Raw genomic sequence first — 15,341 nt, forward strand, 5'->3', positions numbered from 1 at the left:
TCCCCAAAACACCAGGACAAAGGGGGCACTTCCAGGGGGGAGGATCACTGTCTTACCTGGATCAGAGTCTGCCTCTCAGCCTTGGGCAGGTTTTTAGCCTGGCGATCAGCCTCTTCCCATTCCTTTCTTACCTGGAGCCAGAGAGACACAGAAAGGAAAGGAAATAAAAATGTAAAGCAGCTGAGTATTAGAGTTGCACAGATCTGACCTCAGAAACAACTCGAGAGCCAAAAAAACAAAACAACCTGAGCCCAGTTGAAATGCATAACAGTGTAATTTTTCCTGCCTGTGTTCATTCAAAGTAGGTCCCAAACTGCCACCAGCCAATTTTTAACATGTAAATGAGGGAGAATAAAGTTTTATTGCACAAAGGTAAGATACCCTTATAGTATGACTTGCTCCTTGATATAATCCAAAAGCCTTTTCAGATTTTAAGAATACTTGCAACTTTAACAAGCCAACCAACTTCCATGTTTCGTGCCCTGAATTCTCTCAGGGAGCAGCTACTTTCAGCAGCACCCCAACAAGCTAAAGGAAATGTTACTCTTCCTTCAACTATAAAACATTATGAGTTCTTAAAAAATGTCTTTATCTAATGTTTCATCATTCTCCAAAGTTTATTGTAAAATAATGACAAAATGGGTCATGAACAGCATCACAAGTACTGAGAAAGACACTGGCAGCCACTTTTCCAACTCATCTCCTTTATACAGTAGAATAACTCATCTGCCTGACTTTCTATATAGTTTGTTCCTAATGAGGAAAATCAGTAAAGAACCACAGATGATGTGTTATGGTCATATTGTTCATTTGAGCAGTAAACCTTTCTTGTGTCCTGACTCCACCTGGTAACTCACCCTCTCCATGCGGTTGCGGTGCCTGATCTCCAGCTGCTCTTTAGCCTTCTGGAAGCGGCTGTGCTCCTTGTCATCAGCCGGGGTCTCAAAGTAGATGTCCACATCATCGGTGGGTTGAGGAGTCGGGGGAATGGCTGCAAATTCAGAAACAGACTGTGAGTGGCTTCACACTGACCACCAGGGAGACAGACAGAAACAGACAGACAGGTAGGCAGAGAGACAAAGACAGAAAGCTAGACACACACAAAGAGAGAGAGAGAGAAAGAGGGACTTTAAAGTAGAGCGCACATTAAAATCCTCACAGAAGCACTCTTTGCATTGGTGTTATTCCACTCTGAGTAACTATGATGAGTTATAGGAAACCTGACAGCCTCTCCTTTTGAATTCCTTTCATCTTCCCAGTGTCTTTCTGCTGACAGGTCGCGTCTCTAATTCTAATGGAAATATTTCCGTGTCTGACTGCTGGGTCATCTGGGGTGATGCCAGAGGGCTCTGTTTTAGGCTCCTCGCTTTACAGTCACGCAGGACTCAATCCTGGCTTTTGCTGCAACTCGCAAAAACAATAAAGCTCCAGGCTGGCACCCTATCATCTTACCCCCACATCAAAAACAGGAGGCATGGTTTAATGGATAAATACGTGCTTCCTGTTCCATACTTCACCACTTCAGCTCCTCAAGTCATTTTACTTTTGAAATGCAAAAGAAAAATCCAATTGGTTATGCCCATGAACTATGTTTGAACTGATGGGAAAAAAAGGTGCTTGCTGAGGTGCTGGTGGGGAATCTAGCAAAAGCAGTGGCAGTGCACTGTGAGCTGACAGACAGATGGACAGGTTGTTTACAGGCTGACAGACAGAAGCATGACAAATGGCAGGAGTCAACAGTGGCAGGAAAAGAAAAGAGACAACTGAAGAAACAGTGTTTTAGGTTAACATATGTATGAATGAACACTCAAGGAGATTAGTGAAGTGAATCTATAAATGTCATAGTCTTTGGATTTGCAAATTTTGGAATTTTCCACAGTTAAGCATTTATTTGCCAGTTCTTTGTAGTGATAGTGTAGTGATTTTTAAATCTTCAAATGATGCAAAATAAATGTTTTTTCCCCTTCACACTTTAACAGCTTAACTTTGTAAAATGTTCAATGTTACCCAAACAAGGGATACAGTACTAGTAAGTTACCTAAAGAAAACACTGTCTAAAATAGGCAAAATTATGACTAAATAAGAAAATCTGATCAAAGTTACCTGATTGTCTGGGTTCTAATGTCTCAACATTCTTCCAATTTTATTGCAAATAAAACCTAATATAAGCCTAATTTCTTTCTTTCTTAGGTGATTTTCTCCTGTCTGACATAGTTAAGCACTCCCTGTTTAGTAGAGCATTAAAACTGTTTGGATTGTGAACTGTTACCCTGGAAAAACAAGCAATATGAACATTCTTCTTTGGTTGTGAATAGTTTTTAGGCTGGACACAGTATCAGTGGGATACTAAAACCAAAGAGAATGATGCTGAGTGAAGCTGCTGTGAAGGCTGTAGTGGAGGTGATGTGGTCACCAGCTGTAGTGTTTTGATGAGTGAGAGCTGAAGACTGTCAGTGATGGACCAAACCTATATTATCCTAAAGTGTTTTCACCAGAGAGTCTGCAGCAAATACACAAACAAAGAGAGAGAAGGGTGTTGTCAAACCAGCCCCTGTCACGTGAGACTTACTCAGGCGCTTGCACACAGCCATGCAGTACTCCTCTGAATCGAAATTGTTGCGGTTGCCAGCGCAGCCCCCATATATGAAGCGCACACACTTCTTCTGGCTCATGTCGAAGTGCCAACGGGGCATGGAGGCACGACAGGGGCCGGTCTCAGCCTCTAGGGTGCACACCGCTGCCAGGGGACAGCTTGTTAGATCATCCGGCCACAAGGGGCAGCACTTATTCAAGTCTCAGTTACAAACACGTCAAATACTCCTTACCACTGCTCCATCTACAAACACCATTAAACTAAGCAAAACAATAAGAAGGAAGGAGCAACTGGTTTTGAATATGATAAACAGTTTGGCTACGAATGTGGCGAGATGATTTGTCCTTGTACTCTGATAAAGAAGAAAAGTACATCACAGTGTGTGCTTTGAGCTGAAGAAAAGGGTAAATGCAGATGTGTAAACTTACAGTCTGGTTGAAGTTTAAGCATACCTGCTTATAGTTTAAAAATTAAAAAGGATTGATTATATTGTATTTAAGTTAAAAACAAAGCAAGGGCCAGAGAGAGAGAGAGAGAGAGAGAGAGAGAGAGGAAGGCTGGACCAGGGGCCATTATACTGTAAAAGAAATCATTACAAACCTTTCACTTCCTGCAGATTTTTATCCTCATCTGGGCTCTGTGCCATTTTCCCACTCTCTTTCTTCTCATCCTCATCCTCCCTATCTGCTTCCTCATCCTCATAGACATAATGGTAATCTTCCTCATCTTCCTCCTCCTCTTCGTCCTCATCCACTGGCTCCACCTTCTGTGTGGGCTGTTCGTCAGCTGGTGTTGCACTGAGAAGAGGAGAAGGTGATTGAGTGAAGGGTGGAAGTCTGGAAGAGGGGTGATTTATCAAACAAGGCAGTGTGGCTGCCACAGGTCGGTGTCACGACACGTTCATTCATCCAGATGGCCAGCATTACCTGCCCTTCACATGAGCGTTGGTGTTAAACATGCAATATTTCACAGACTTGTCATGATCAAGAACGCAGCCATAGAATTTGCCCTTCACATATGCTCACCTGTCCTCTGCAGCGTCCTCCTCGTCCAGGTCGGTCTCATCAGTCTCCTCATCCTCTACCTCTTCCTCTTCATCATCCTCATCCTCCTGGGAAGGCAGGGAAGGCGGGGCAGACTCCCCGGTGTGAGAGGAGGGGCAGCACACGAACTCTGTGCCGTGGAACTTGTCAATGCCACAGGGCAGCAACATGCCATAGTTTTGCAGCACCATGGAACTCTTGGCACAGGCCTGACAGGGACAGAAGAAGAGCAGTAGTGATGAAATCTACAGGATGCGACTCAAAGCTCTAAATGTAGACCTCCTTGCCTGTAGATGTGTACAGTATGTCACTTTCCAGACAATTTTTGTATTATATAAACTTTGTCAAGCTCCAGGAAGACCAGGAGCCTTTCTGTGTGGAGTCTGCATGTTCTCCCTGTGCCTGTATGGGTTTTCTCTGGGTACTCCGGCTTCCTCCCACAGTCCAAAGACATGCAGCTTAGATTGACTGGCGACTCTAAACTACCCGTAGGAGAGAGAGTGTGTGTGTGTGTGTGTGGTTGCCAGGGTGGACCCCGCCTCTTGCCCAGTGTCAGCTTGGATTAGCTCCAGCCCAGGACGGATAGATGGATTTAACCTCATGAACTGTGTATGCACAGAACCTTATGATCGTATCTAACACTGCATTATTTACCATTATTTTACCAATCTTGGCTGCCCGGCCTGAGAGATGCCACCTGTTATTTTATAGTCTCTTGCAGTTATCTAACATAGCAACCTATCTATCCACCTACCAAACATAGTGACATAGACATAGTGATTTTATAGCTGCTATAGTTTTTGTGTCACTTACTGATGAGAATGATTAATGGAAAACACTTGCAGAAAGTCTGGCAGTCCCTGCACTGATATGCAATTTTTCAACATGCTGTGCTTCACATAGCAACTAGAAGGTACTGAGTACCGAGTGCAGAGAAACTCTGGAGCAGTGGAGGATTAGCTGCCCTGCTTAAGCACAGATCAGTGGCAGCTGGTGAGGATGGAGATTGTTTTTGAAGCACTTTTCTTATCCAGATATTCTCACTGCTAAAATTACTGCTTGGCTGTGACAAATTTGTTATTGACTGTAGGTCGTTTGTGCCCCTGGATGTCAGATGATACTCAGGTTCTGGCAGTTGTAGAGTCTGATGGGCTTGGTGAGCTGCTGCTCTTATTGTTGTGGTCAGAGTAGGCCCTGGGGCCATCTCTGGAGCTGCCTGGGGGGATTAGTTGCATTACAGTCACAACAGTAATCTGATTAGGAACTGAAATGTGAGGATCACAGTCAACCTGTGACCAGAGGACCTCAGAGACTCACAGAGAAAAGTGAGGGAAGAGTAATAAAAGTATGGCCAGTATAACAAAATTTGGCTAGTTAAGATGACTTCCTTTTCCCACAAGAACTTTCTTTTCCACCGCTCCACTATCTGTAACTTACAGCCTCCTACTGTTTCCTGTGAAGTAATTCCTTCCTTACCTCTTTGGCCACACCGTGCCACTGCTGATGGCTGACACACATGTCCATACGCTCCTTGTGGAAGAACTTGCAGTTCTTTGGAACCAGAAGCACATCACTCACGAACTCGCCCACTGTAACAGCGAATCACATGGACCGATATGCCTGTTAGTCACACTGCCAATCTGTCTACTAAACTCTGCTCACTGCTCACCAACATTGCTTGGGTCAGAAACATTAGCTCACCTACAGGGACTACAAAAGGAATAGCAGATGAGAGGAGAGCAAAAAGGGCATAATTCAATAATTCATAGCTGCCTGGTCCTTTAAATTTCATTACAACAATACAAGCATTTGACACTTGACCATATGCACCTGAAGCCGAAAGGGATTCATCCCTCCTCTATAGCACCTGTAAATCTGCAATCAAAATGGCAGAGGAGAAAATCAGGTTTCACACTGTGAATCTTTTCAGGAAGTCCACACTCTTCCTGTGAGTCAATGATATCATTTGCTTGATGAATTCAATTCAGAAATGTTTCATTCATAGAGCGATCTGACAGAAAGCACATCTGTCGAAAATAAAAGACCTGAAAGGGATCTTGCAAATTCCTATGAATAACTTCAGGTTGAAAACCATGTGCGTGTGAGCATATGGTGCAGGGGTCATATGAAAATTAAAAAGGACGCCTGTTGATAGGCTGGCAGTGTGTGGAGGTTCTCAGGTAGAAACACTGCCATCCAAAACAGATGGAGGGCCAGGCTGAGAGAGCCAGGGATGAACAGAGGCTTTAGAACAAAGTCCAGGATAAGATGAGCTTGGCTGAGGAATGGGTGGACTGAAAACATACAAATGAGGGTCTAAAGGGTTCATGACAAGGACTGGGAGCTGTCCTAGAACTGCTCATTTAGTGGTTCACCACAACCTGCTGGAGCGCTTCATCTGAGCCAGCGAGGCAGGCACACTGGGGGTAAGAAAACCATGTTTTGGAAAATGAGAGGGTAGGATAGGAAGAAGAGAGAGCTGGAAATAGCAGAGGACTCAGCAGCTGCTTCTCATCTCCGCCCAGGAGCTCCAGTAACACCTCCTCACACAGCCTGGGCCCCCAGTCCCTCATTCTCCTGCTTCCCAGGTTTGTGCCCACCACAGGTGAAAAGTGCTACAGTACTCTCCAAATTATCACTAGTTTTGAAACAGCTGATCATTCAGTTTGAGCAGACTAACAATTTTGATAAGTGAGTCATCATTATGGTGAAAATGCCAAACATTATTTTGACCCAGGATCCAAAATGAGAAAATAAACAAACATACACACAGAGAAATGAAACATGTTTGGCTTTTAGACTAAAAATGAATCTGGAAATGTCACCTTGGGCTCAAGGAAACTGTGACCTTTTTTGTTTGACATTTTAAAAATTAAAGACTCCTCTTCTTCTATGACTTCTTACTGGCTAAACTTTAGAGGGTAATGCTTGATTTTTAGCCAGTTCCTTTGACATATAATTACTTTAAGATTCAGACGTATGTTTAAGATATGGCCATCTTATAAGATAGGGTACATTGTTATAGTATGCCTAAACTACCCACAGCTTGATTGGATTTATAGAATAGTCCGATTCAACAAAATAACATGACATAAAACTCTGAAAGTGGCCATTCCACACAATGTTTTTATGCTTGATGTACTTTTACATAAGTAAAATCCCAAATTCATGACCTTTACATTCTTTGTAATGGAGCAATTTTACATTCTTTTATTGCAAATTTTGCCTATCTGAATGTCTTTTTCCACTGGGGTCTCTCTACCTCTAATTTCTCATTCTCTTAACATCTAGAGATAGAGAGAGAGAGAGAGCGTTTAGGCAAAAGCATCATGGCTCCCAGTAACACTCAGCTTCACATCCTGCACACCGGATGCTAACTGATTCATTCACTCACACACACACACCCTCTTTTAATTTCAGCTCTCTCTCTCTCTCATTCCCTCACACTCACAGGTTGCTTGGGTAGTGAGGTGGAGTGAGGTTTCAAGCAGATGCTCAGTGCAGTCACACTGCAGTTGGTGATAGATGATGGTGTTTGGAGAGCAGCTGCGCCTTGCTAGCACTCCTGCTCTGTTTTTTTTTCTGAGTGTGTGTGGCTGTGCAAATGTGTGAATGGCAGCGGATACTCCTCTTCATCTACTCTCTTCATCCATCTTTCCTTTAACCTTCCATCTATTAGACACTCTCGCTCACTCTGCAGTCCCCACACTGCAGAGGTAGGATGAATGTGAAGGTAGGAATGCACCAAATGTACCAATGATACCTTCAGTACCGGGAGGTGGTGAATTCAATTACACACTAACCAAGATCTGCTTGTCGACAGCATGGCTATTGTGTTTCAAGGGCTTTCCAAAGGAAGTTTAGGGTAATTAAATTTAAGGTATGAGATCTGCAGCTGCCATTAACATGTTTAGATCACTTACTAATTCCGTCTGTAAAAATATTTAACCACTTAATAATGAGGTCCGGTATATTAACATGCATACCTGAAGAGCTTGCATTATAGATGAAAAATCAGTTTTAAGTCTTCACAATACTGAGTTTTTCTGGAAAACAATAAATGTTTAAAAAAATTCTTAAACAGCATTTTTAAACATTAATAAGTTGGACACAGTTGTTGACTAGTGTTTGGTCTGAAAATAGTATCAGGCTCCAGACTTGTGCTTTGATTTATAGTAGTGTGGCTAATCTTTAGTTATCACAGATTGCACCTTTATGATCTCCCACCATGAAAGGATTATATGGAAGGGACATGACTAAAACCAGTAGGTAGCTGGAACTTGATGTTAAAGTAAATATTTAAAATGTCCTCGGTTCAATTCTCAGGTCTCACAAAGAACTATTTCATTGTAAGCAAATGTTAATTTTTAACCACAGGCAACACCTGTTCACCACGCTGCATTACTTGCTTCAGTCTCACCTTTAGCCGACTGTTCATGTACAGTATGTGAAATATGTGATACTCTCACATAATCTTATACATGTGAAGGAATGCAGTCACATTCTTGCCCACAGCACCGTGTTTCAAAGTTCAGACCTTACTTGTTGAGTGCAAACAGCCAGAGGTGTGGTGTTTGTTTCCATTAACAACTCAGTCACAATCACACAACTCAGCCTCTCTGTTGATGTCAGACATTTGCACTGTCCTGCTCTATGTTACATCAACAGACTTAGTCAACAGGGAAGGCTAAACATGTGTGACATCCTCCACTTCTCACATGAACACAACCTTAAAATACTTTGCTCCAGTCTGTGAAGTTGAAACTAGTTCAAAGGTCAAGAACAGATGAAAGAATAAGGCCCAAATAAAATGTGCCTGAAATAAGTGTGATTATTGAGAACTACTGATAATAACCAACAGCAGCTAAGGAGGCTTTGTTTACAAAACAAACTTGAAAATTATTAAATTTGAATTTGCCTTTTGAAAGATCCTTATAAATCTGTGCTTGCCTAGAAAATACTTTATTAGCTCACGTGCTCTTTTTCAGCAAGAAGCTGCAGCAGCAAAATCCCCCCACCCAAAAAAAAAGATTCAGTGACTGCTTTCACCTTCTCAGCCTTACAGACAATAATAAAAAAAGCCTCTTAATTAATCCTCTGCAATTTGACATAGACATCATGCTGCAGGGATTAGCGCACATGGAACAAAGATCACATTCATTTGCAGAGCTATTATCTGGGGACAGAAAACGCAGTGGGATTGCAGGGCTTTGCACGGACAGATGAGATACAGCATAACCCATCTCTCTGTTATTGCACCGATCCCCTTCCTTAGTGCTTGCATTATTCATCTAAACTTATTAACTTGACATGGGGTCTGGTCTGACCCTTTTAATGACATCCTTCAAGCTATAGTCCAGCTCCATCCGGTCTAGTTCCTTTACTTTGTTGATTCTACTATTATAATGTATGCTGATGAATATACGCCAGACGTTGTGATGTCCGTTTCTCTGGAACACTGTGTGAAAAACACAAATAATAAATAATTCAACAGCACTCTTCACTGCACTCGAGATGACAGAGGCCTGACAAATTATGGACTGGAGAGGTGAGGCACAGTGAGGTGGCAAAGGCACGTCGTGGCTTGTAACATATGATCAGACTCCTCCAATTAAGCCTTTAACATGCTCCATTACATAATTAAGCAGAAACCCTGTCAAAAGCCTCCCTCTTGCCAACACCTTATGTTTATCTCCTTCTCCATCTGTCTTCTCTGTTCTCTCTCTTCAGGCTCCTCATTTGCAACCCAGTAGAGTAGCAGAGAAGGCCTCTGTAATTTGATGGGGCACAGGTTCCCAGACCTTTAGCAATGATGACAAAAAATGTGCAAGAACAAGCAATGAAGCTATTTAATTATTCCAGAAGAGGTAATGGGTTTGTTTGAATTAAATGGCGCTCGTGTCACTGTTGCAGAATCATAATGACTGATGCAACAACCAGCCACAGTGAAGACAGGACAGCAGAGGTTATCAGGTGTGGCAGGTGCACGGAGAGAAGTGGGTTCAGGGTGTAGGATGAGAGCAACCTCATGGAATTTTGGCAACTGATTCTGCCTGTGAACCTTTCTCATCTGTATTCCAGTCTCAGCCATCGAGTGGCCACTCCAGTTGTGGTGTTTGCTGTCCCATGAATTTCCCAAAAGCCTCCTCTCTGCATTTGCCAAAAATGCTCTTGAATGGTAGCCCATTTCACAGTCCAGTGCAACTACTAATGGCTTTTTCATCTCAGAAAGTGGCACAACTCAATCAGTTGGAGGCTGGCCGGCAGGGTAAGGGTGCCGGGAAATGTTTGCAGTATAGAGGAAAATGTTTTTTTCCTTCCTGACATACAGTAGTTGGACAAATACAGGGAGAAGCCTTGTTTCAGAACTCTGTCTCTCTGTCATTGCAATCCTCAGAGGGAGCAGGACCGTGCTCTATTTTTGTAAGTCAGGGGACACAGGCTGCAAAGTCGGAGGGTCTGTTTGACATTTAATACACCACAATATAGCAGTGTTGCTACTGCTGATTACAGTGATGCTGCAGGCGACAGAAGAGGAGGAGGAGCTGTGTATGATGGCACAGGCGAATGGAGAAATGGGGAGCAATAAAGCAGGCCTCCTCACAGACCTTCCTCTTACTGACCCTGTATGTCTGTGTGAGTTTATGACCACTGTCTGAGGGGGGAAATAAGATTGTGCTTTATTGCTCAACAAGCCTTCCCAGCAATAATGACTCCCCCCCTAGCTCTCTGTTCTGAGAGACATTAGCTCCCATCCAGCCTGGATCTGCTCAATCTGCAGCTCAAGGCCAGGATTAGTGAACTGAATCAGACTCCAGCTTTGCTCCATGCCACCTCTGCGTATGGCTGAGATAAATCATAATCTCTTCTGTCTCTACACTGAGCAAAACACTACCATAGAAGAGGGGGGACAATAGGGAACACCCGATATGAAAGGCAATTTGAAGCCTTTGAAGTGGTTTCTCCCAGCCCTTGAACTACTTATTAACGCACAAGCTTACCTAAGCATTTGTAAGGCACCACAATGTGGGCGTGCCCTTTACACACTTTCTTCTCCTTCTTGCACCAGTTCTCAATACGAATCGGCTGGTTGGCTTCCACAACATTTGTGATTTGGAGCTCGGGATACATCTGTTGGAAGAAGAAGCAGACAATGTATATTAAAAATGAAAATAATTTGTTATGTGCTTCTATATGTGTGCACAAGTGTGTGCAGAAGTGAGGAGGCGTGATAAGTCAAGCTTCAGTGGGATCCTTTAATCCATGCTTCATGCTCTCTAGTTGCCATCTGCTCAACCATGAAAGAGCACACAATTTACACTTTCCCAAATGCCATCAAAATGTCATCAATAAAAGCAACTGAAGCTTATGGGGGAAAGTTGCTTGAAAATGTAGAACCCTGCTTTTTTCTTAGACAGCTGCATAATAAACCATGATAGTAACAGCAGCAGCCTCCCGGGTTAGAAGATACAGCAGGAGGAACCAGTAAATAAGACCGAGGATATCCACGTTGTGGAAAAACACGCCTGTAATTGTAAGACGTCTGGAGAAAATGACAGTTGCAGAATCTACTAATTGAAATGCCAGCCATCATACTGAAAACAATGTCTGTCTTTCAGGAACAGCTCAATAGCCTCGCTAATGAAAAATCATAATGAGATGAAAACTGCCTTTTTCCAACATCCCCTCAGCATAGCACACAACCTATTCAATAAAAAATGTCCACATATTAACCTTTTTTTTAGCTTGTATTATTACTATACATCATAACAGAAACATGTCACATCTTTGCTGCATTACTGTAAAGCTACTTAGCTGAACTAAAGTGTCCTCCACAATGATGTGATGAAATTATACACTAGAGCAGCACAGGATGGTGCAGCCTTTGAGGTATAATTTTACTGTAATTACTTTACCCTGAACTTAAAGGAACAGTACAACAGTTTGGCAAATGTGTTAATTTCCTTTCCTTTAGATGAGAAGATGACAGATTTTCAGATTTGTTTGTCACTTAATTATGATTGGGTTGTAGCTTAATTAACAAGTAACAGGGAGAACAGTTGTGTCAGTCTGAACACCATAAAACTATATTTAAACTAAGTCTAACATTTTAAATCACAAATTACCAGACCCCTGTTACATCAAGCTGAAAGTAAAAGAAGGATAATGAGATAGTTTCAAAAAACATCCTGTACTTCTGCTTTCAGTTCCCCCTGAAGTATTTGCATAGGCTGCATCTGTGCTGACAACCCACTTTGTCTCTACCCTTTTCTGACTTTGGTACTTGAATTTCAACACTTCTATGAGACTGATAGGATGGAGATTAAAGGCATGTTTGTGTCACAGTGATTCACCTCCTGGCAGTACTGCAGCACACCGTCTTTGGTTCCTATGCAGCTTTTGGTTCCGGATGGATCGGGTTCCCAGCGGCCGGTCTGAATGTTAACATGCATGTTGAGCTTCCCACAGAACATCGCCACCTGTGGCTCGGCCACAGCAAACCCTGTGCCTGCATTGGCTGCTAGTGCCTGCAGAAAGACAGAGAGAGACAGAGAGAGAGAGACAGAGAGAGATCAGGCAATTAGGGTTAATGCACTTGATCATTATACGGCTGATAAAAGCTGGAGAGTATTCTTTCTGCCAGACTTGAAACACGCTCTGCTCCAGTCACTTCTCTCATAAACACCATTATGAACCAAACACAGGAGCCTGGTACTGTGAAGTCTGAACATAAAACAGGGTTAGCTCAAGCACTGCAATGAATAACTATACTGTAGAAGATGTGATGGAGCTACACCAGTACTGCCTGTCAATGCTTGGCTGCAGCGGCAACACAATGCTGCAGTGCTGAGAGAGCAAAAAGGAGACAAATTAACTGCACCTTGGGAAAGTTTGGCTGGGTTGATGGTTAAACGAGTAGGGGTTAGATGGGAATTGTGCACAAAGCTTTCTGCCCTGATGCCCACTGAGTGACTGAGAGGCAGCACATAGAAAGCAGGAGAGAAAAAGAATGAAACCTGCAGCCTGTCATGCCTCACAAACCAGGACATTCCTAGATGAGAGCAGAGCTTTACTCATCCAGACCTCCAGGGACTGAAATCTTTCTGCAATGGGTGGATGATTTACTTTTCAAGGTAAACACTGATGGTTTCAAATCCAGTATCAGCTCAGCTGTACAGACACATAAGAACAAAAACAATATGTTCTGAGATACCACAGCATTTATTACATATTTCTGGGATTTTTAAAATCAGTTTCTTATCTTTGTTTATCTCTCAACCATTTGAACAGGGGAACAAATCTGCCATCTTCCTCCTGACATTGTCCTTCCTATTATCATTTATTATGCCGTCACTCCTTCAACAAACAGGAACCAGGAACAACCAGTCTGTCCGTCCCCTACTCACTATAAAAAGGGACACTAATTGTTCAAACTAGTGTGTAATCAGCTTCAACTTGATTGCATTTCAAGTGTCTCTGTGTAGTTCTAGCATCAGTCAACTCATCAGCTCACTGAGACAGTAAGTCATGGCCTGCTAACATTTTGCCTAATGTTAGGGGTGTCACAGCATGTGAAACTCTAATGAGTCAGCGAGGCAGTGCAGCTCTGCATGCCAAACTATCCCAAAGCACACACCAGGGAGCCTCCAAACAGGAAGTGGAACGGAACTGATGCCCTCTTGATTGTCATAATGTCATCGGACTGAGTAAACAGGCTTCATCCCCAGAGAGAGAATGAGCAAAGACTTTTGGACTCAAATGTCTGCTTGGTCCTCAGCCTTGAGGACACAGAGACAGAGGTGTTTTCTGCAGCTGAAGAGAGAGACTTGAGTTAGCAGTGTGTTAGACAAATCTCTCTGTCTGATTCTGCACAGGCTCCCAGGCTGATAATAGGCAGAGAACAGAGCAGAGTGAGGACAAAACAAGTGCTGTGTAATCAGCAGTTGGCTGTAGCGTGTGATGAGGTGCAGAGCCAGCCAGAGCTGAGTGTGCACGCACACACAAACAGCTCCACGCACACATACAGTACATACAAGCACACCGGTGCCTATGCACGTTGGTGCTAACACAAATAACACACAGTCATGAAATGCACAAAGAACATTCATACAGTTCCACAGGCACATGTTCATCCATGTAGACAGTAAACAGGCACTGGAACATCTTGATCTTGTCCTATAGAGACACAACAGCCTCAGATTCAACCTCATTTCCTTCCTCCATCTTAGTGCCTTTGTCCTGCTCCACTCCTCCCTCTCTGCACCACCACAGGTTTGTTTGTTGTCCTCCCTCTCATCACTTGGTGAGATTGGCTTGGGGTGTATGAGAAGCAGAAAGGAAATGAAGGATGTGGACAAGCATGTTAGGAAAGGGAGTGACAACCAGACCACAATTAGACACTGCGGCTATGGAGAAGTAAGTGCTGCGGCTGTTCCGTCATCCTTTTCACTCTACTGAAGTGATAAAGTCTCAGCGCGTCTTTAATTTTTCAAGTGCAACAATGGCACTGGAGGCAGAGTGGAGGCGGTTAATATCACTGCCTTAAATCTGCAGTCACATGCCTGTTTGGTACTTAAGAAAATAGTTACTCCAGGCCAGACTAGCACAGAGACAAGCATCCATGGACACCAGCAGAGAGCACAATATGTGGCACAGAGACTCAGGAGGGCATGAGGGGGAACAGCAGGGCAGACAGACTTCCCCTGTACGTGGTCCCTGTATCATCTTGCAAAAACAGGCTACTGACTCTAGGAGACATAATCAACTTTGTTCTTTGTCCTCATCTCGAAACTGACAGAATGTTTACTTGGTCAAGATTCATTCTTGGATAATTATTTCTAGACCAGCTGAGCACACAACTGGAGTGTCATCGTCAGACAAATGTTTACATCAGCCAAGGCCGATTTGGTCCACTGGCCAGTGAACGCCGGCGAAATGGGATTAGAAAAAGACAAATGAGACGAAAGAGAAGTAACTCTGAGACTCAGAAGGAGGCTATAAATCGATACAAACTGAGAGCTACAGTTAGCTGTAGATCAGACCAGTTTTGACCATGCTTTTCTTTTTTACTGCGATGTGATGGAACTGAATTTCTCCTTAAAGGTTACATGAAATAACTTGACAGTAATGGGCTTTCACAGTTTGTCGCGTTTTCACATGAAACAGAAGTTCAGGGCAGGACTTCATGCCAAGAGTGGCTCCATTTTAAAGTTCAAAAATAGGCAAAATCATGCTGAACCAAAACTCCTAAACAATATTGCATTAGCTGGTAAATTTGTTCTGATTTTGGTGTAGCAGTGACACACACAAACACACAGGAGAAGTATGCTGCCACACCTAACAAAGGCCAAGTCACTGAGCAGCCATCTCTCATTACTGACTCACCGTGAGATATTATATCATGTAAGTGTGAACACCTGCTGCTTTGTGGAGGATGAGCCAGTCAGAGGCAGAGACAAAAGAGGGAGAGAGGGAGTGGAAGTTGGGAAAAGGGAGAGGCAATGTGACGAGGAAAGCTCAAGCAACCAGAGTAAATAGGCAACGACAGCAGGGAATGTATGCAGACTGGCTTATGTCCCGGCTTGACATATTATTTTTAAATGAATGCAGACTGTAATGCAATAAAGAATGGCGTGAGGCAGCGTGAAAGCGGGGGAACCAGGCCTGCCACCACAGACGCTTGTCAAAAGCTGTGTGGGCTGTGG

The 15,341-nt window shown here is 43.3% G+C and overlaps 1 protein-coding gene across 4 annotated transcripts in view; it reads right to left on the reverse strand.

Annotated features, from left to right (window-relative positions):
- aplp2 (amyloid beta (A4) precursor-like protein 2) overlaps positions 1-15,341 on the reverse strand; it is a 46,942-nt gene that overhangs the window by 11,522 nt on the left and 20,079 nt on the right. For 3 of the 4 annotated variants that reach the window (XM_020614736.1, XM_020614734.1, XM_020614733.1), the window contains exons 2-9: positions 11,991-12,164; positions 10,638-10,767; positions 5,113-5,225; positions 3,619-3,845; positions 3,194-3,390; positions 2,570-2,737; positions 858-991; positions 57-131 (exon numbers count right to left, since the gene is read on the reverse strand). In XM_020614736.1, coding sequence (XP_020470392.1) covers positions 57-131; positions 858-991; positions 2,570-2,737; positions 3,194-3,390; positions 3,619-3,845; positions 5,113-5,225; positions 10,638-10,767; positions 11,991-12,164 — 1,218 coding nt within the window. The remainder of the gene's footprint in view (positions 1-56; positions 132-857; positions 992-2,569; positions 2,738-3,193; positions 3,391-3,618; positions 3,846-5,112; positions 5,226-10,637; positions 10,768-11,990; positions 12,165-15,341) is intronic. The other variant, XM_020614737.1, reaches the window with a different exon arrangement.

The sequence above is a fragment of the Monopterus albus genome, unplaced genomic scaffold, assembly GCF_001952655.1.
Source record: "Monopterus albus unplaced genomic scaffold, M_albus_1.0 scaffold150.1, whole genome shotgun sequence".
NCBI lineage: Eukaryota > Metazoa > Chordata > Actinopteri > Synbranchiformes > Synbranchidae > Monopterus > Monopterus albus.